This window comes from Rutidosis leptorrhynchoides, chromosome 10 (genome assembly GCF_046630445.1).
Source record: "Rutidosis leptorrhynchoides isolate AG116_Rl617_1_P2 chromosome 10, CSIRO_AGI_Rlap_v1, whole genome shotgun sequence".
NCBI lineage: Eukaryota > Viridiplantae > Streptophyta > Magnoliopsida > Asterales > Asteraceae > Rutidosis > Rutidosis leptorrhynchoides.
This window is the reverse complement of record NC_092342.1, coordinates 352032699-352037224: the sequence shown is the minus strand read 5'-3', so window position 1 is coordinate 352037224 and position 4526 is coordinate 352032699. Positions and strand designations below refer to the sequence as shown.

At 32.8% G+C, this 4526-nt stretch overlaps 2 protein-coding genes across 4 annotated transcripts; both read left to right on the top strand.

The window, feature by feature from the left end:
• Positions 1-816: 816 nt before the first annotated feature.
• On the top strand, positions 817-2811 carry LOC139871497 (uncharacterized). Its single transcript, XM_071859200.1, has 8 exons — positions 817-1032; positions 1473-1483; positions 1658-1698; positions 1889-1950; positions 2058-2079; positions 2235-2368; positions 2695-2699; positions 2760-2811. Exons 1-8 carry the CDS (start codon positions 817-819, stop codon positions 2809-2811), a joined length of 543 nt encoding a protein of 180 aa, XP_071715301.1.
• LOC139872770 (uncharacterized) lies at positions 1263-3655 on the top strand. 3 transcript variants are annotated; one of them, XM_071860694.1, is made up of 4 exons: positions 1263-1410; positions 2235-2368; positions 2760-2949; positions 3292-3655. In XM_071860694.1, exons 3-4 carry the CDS (start codon positions 2815-2817, stop codon positions 3481-3483), a joined length of 327 nt encoding a protein of 108 aa, XP_071716795.1. In that variant the 5' UTR covers positions 1263-1410; positions 2235-2368; positions 2760-2814; the 3' UTR covers positions 3484-3655. The 3 variants fall into 3 exon arrangements, with proteins under 3 accessions (XP_071716795.1, XP_071716796.1, XP_071716793.1); XM_071860695.1 differs by having other exon boundaries at positions 1263-2368; positions 2768-2949; XM_071860692.1 differs by having other exon boundaries at positions 1263-2368.
• Positions 3656-4526: the final 871 nt, after the last annotated feature.

The following is a 4526-nucleotide window of genomic DNA, read 5'->3' as shown; positions in this document are numbered from 1 at the left end:
AAGAACTAACCTGTTAATCTTGAGAAGATGAGAGATGATGCTGGTTACGTAAGATGTGTGGTTAATGATTGTTACGTAACGTGGTTGTTCCTTAGAATGATAATTAGGGTTTGTATATATAGGCAAACCCTAATTCTAGAACCATCCGAGATAATGGTAATCCCTTCCATAACCAACTCCCCGAATCACGGATATAATTATGGAAAAGATACTTACTTGAGGACCAAGTAACTGCCGTACCGGGAACAAAAGCATTCGATACGAATCCGCATGCCGCATACCGCATACAAAGTATACGCATACACATGCGCGCGAGTGCCCGCATACGTATGTATTGCGCATGCGGGTTGCGGTATTATTATTATATATATATATATATATATATATATATATATATATATATATATATATATATATATATATATATATATATATATATATATATATATATAACATAAATAGTTTTTTCTATTTATTAAATAGTTGGTATTTGGTACCAATCGTTGATGTACGTCTCATTTTATTGATTGAGTATTTGCGTCTTTTCTCTCGACAAGACGAAAACTAAAGCAAAAAAAAAGATGAATAATTACTTTCACGCTTATTACAAATCAATCACATAACTATTTTGGGTCATTCCTTGACAAAACGAAAAATAAAACAAAAAAGATGATAAATAATTACTTTTTCAATAATTATTAATGTAATTAATGTTAATCAATGGTGAAGAACCGGCGCAAAGTCAGGTCGCCCAACTAGTTTATAACAAAATCAAGACTTTATATCAGTACGTTTCTACAACTCTATCGGATATTAATGGCGAAAACCAATCAAATTGTGCTGTTTAATTCATTACTTTTAAGTTTTATTATATTATGTTTATCGAATATACGAATATCGTGTTGTGCAAAACAAGCTGGAGTTGCTCGAAGAGAAGATATACCTTTTATTAAATGTCAAGTATGTGAGAAGCTTGCGATGGAATTATACTTGCAAGTTAAAGATAAACAAGATAAGATTTCACCTAAAAAGGTAATTTTTTATCCGTATTGTTATTTATTTAATTTTTTTTTTTTTTTGAAAGGGCAAGTTGTTGGCATCGAATACTCTCATTTGCAACGCACTCACGCGCTTCGGGCTGGAAACACGAACCGCATTACAGGGATCCGAACCTTATAACATCCCGAGGGGCAGGCGGTCGGACCTGGTCCTGAATACGGTCGGTAAAACTTCCCCGGGGCAATTCGGCTTTCAGTAAATAAATCCCACGAATATCATTAAGACTGTGATTTGCTTCATATTTTAGAGTATGGTGTAATTAAGATTTCAGAGAATGTGTGTAATTTGAAGAAACGAGAAGCTGATTAGATGTTGAAAATTGATATTGTGAAAAAAGGCGATAGACTGGAGGTGATGAATCTAATTTTGATGACAATTTGTACTTACTATTTTTTGTTTATTATACTTGATAGGAACTTGTCAGGTAATTAGGTGCTTAGGGCATATGAAAATATTAGATGCTTGTATTTTGTATTACTGTCAGAAAACAAGACTTACTTCAGTGTGGGAAGTGAGGTAAGAAGCATTTAGGTATGAATGTACATTACTAGATTTAGGTATTTTAATTTTTGTGGTTCGACTTATATATTGACATTAGGACTAATGTGGCGATAGAGTTATGCTTACTCATTGTGAGAAGTAGAAAATAATAGAATTCTTGAACTGAGTGGATAGGATGAAATAAGATGGTATAAACACATATCATAGGTGCAAGTGTTCCACTGTTCGATTTGATGCTTTGGTCCATTGGTAGCGTTATTTAACATGAAAATAATAGTTTTTGTTATACTGATTTTGATATGTAACTTCACAACATTTGAGAATGTAGACATAGAGATTTCTTGTCCATTTTCTGAGTCTCATTTGTGTGGCGTAGAACAATATGAAGAGGTAAGTGGATGAACCTGTAATAAATAATATATATTTGGTATAAACAAAGGGAACATCATTTGCTGCTTTGGTTGGTATCTTGACTCTTAATTGTGGTCCACCGGTAGCTTGTCGAACAAGAATCTGAAGGTCAGTGCGGTTCAGAATGCAAAATTATAGAACGAGCTTGTCAAGAGGAAACTATCTATTTTCTTTTAGATTTTTCTATCTGTTTTTCCTAGGATAGCATTTGATAAATTTGGTCTTGTTTCTTGGATATAATTTTGAAGTATTTTCTTGTTTAGGTTATAGGATACTACGATACAGATGTGTTAGAGTATATTTACAAAAAAAAAAACCTCAGATGAGTTCATTGGTTAATTTCATATGTAAAGATCTCACTGAAGCTTGTAGTACGAAGCCACCTCCAGTTCCTAAGGTAAATTCATTCCATTACTTATGAGGTTATTTCCCTAATATGAAGATTAATGACAAAAGTGGGAAACCGCAACGCTTTAAATGAATGTCAATATGTCATTATCTTTGCGGAAAGTAATAATTATGATTATAATTGTAATACGAAGACTTCCTAACATTCATGAGAGCATGAGACATGCATCAAGATACCAAAAGTAATTGAATACAGAATAGACATAAATTTATGTGTAAAGCTGAATTTTGGTTCTTGGTTGTGGTGTGCGGTAGAAGTTAAATATACTTGAGCAATACACAACATCCACTTCAATTTGTTTTATATTCTTCTAGTTAAGGTTTGGTCCACTTAAAGCCTCACACTAAAATACTTGTGTATCATGTAAATTTCTGGGTAGGGAGCCAGGTGAAACTTTTGTTCCAAAGTCTGAAAAAGAGGCTGAAATGTAGAAGATGTTGAAATCAATGGAGGGCATTCCTGGAGCACCAGGCATGAAAATATATTCAAAGGAGCTACTGATGAGTGGTAAAAGCTTGGATGATGAAGACGAAGATGAAGATGATGAACCATCAATTCCTTCAAACTTGGTAAGAGTTTAAGTATATATATTTTATATTTTATACCTACTTACATCGTTTAATAATAAGTCGTCCAACCTATCGTTATATCTACATCTTTTTTATACGAAGTATTATGTTTGTAAGCATTAATCGAAGTATCTTCTTAAAAAGGGTAAAAGAAGAATCGAGGATCAGTACTATCCTTCATTCCTATCTTTACTAAAATTACCCTTTTAAACAATTTCCTAGCCTGCAATACCCGCCCATTTTGTTGCCTATATGAAATTACAATGTTGATCTTCTTAAATTTGATTAATTTGCAGTATAAATAACAAAGTGAAACTTTGTTGTTTTTTGTGACTTGAATAGGGAAAGATATTAAGGGAAGAAGAAAGCAGCAACAAGAAGATGGACCGGAAGCAAAAGATAACAAAAAGAATCAAAGATGTTGATGAAGCAACAAAGAAACATGCAACTAAAATGTCTTTTAAGTTGCAAAAATGGTGGAAGGCAAAGAAGGCAAGCTTAACCATGCAGAAACCAAAATCCGGTAAAGTTTAGTTATAGGCCATGTTCTGATTCCAACATCATTTTTGTAGTCAACCTTTTCTTTTTGTTTACGGGGAGTTGTGTAAATTATAATTATGACGCAGATAAATGTGACCTTTTGTTAGAATATTTGAACTACCTTATTTCTATACTGATGCCTAAAATTGTACTAACAATTTGGATAATGTTTGTCAAAGCTTCAATATGAACAGATGTTTATAAAGTTCTTTTGCAATAACTCACATTCTACAAGTGATATCAACTTTCGAAATAATCAATTTCTATACACGTTGAACAATTTGTCAATGAGTTGTAAGCCACAATACAATGGTCATCATGAGATGAATAGAAAGAATCAATTCATGTTACAAATTTGATACATAAAACAAGGCGAAGAACTGAACAACCACAAAATTAATTCTTCAATAACAGAAGGTAATATCTTCAATCACATGAGATCAAAACTATAACCAACATATTCAAAATCAAAATGATTGTAAACCAAAATCAAAGTTCACACATTAAATACCCTCACTAACAAATTCAAGAGATATTGAACTTGTTATTCTCTCAAGATTTACAAAAATCAAAAGAAGAAGATGAACACACACAAAACCTTGATTTGAGTTAGATACAGAAGTCGGAAAAACAGAATGAAGAAAAAGAAAAGAAAAATAAATTATATAAATTATAAACTTTTCACTTTGACCCCCTCAACTTTAATCTTTGAGTCCAACACTAATGTTTCACTTTCCAACCTTAACCACCAAACTTCAGGTTTGAGGAAATGACCAGGTAACCCTTGCACAATGCTTAACCCAGAAATAAGGTCCAAAACAAAAACAAATCATGTTTAGATTAAAAGATACAAATATAATTTTAATAACCACCACCCCCACCCCCCCCCCCCCCCCCCCCCCCCCCCCCCAAAACCACCCCCGCTTATGTAAACATGAAAAAGATTTAATAGAGTAAGCCTTTCACACAACAGTTTATGTTGTCAACTAGTTAACCCTTTAGTGAAGATATCTTAAATATTGTCACTTGAAAAAATT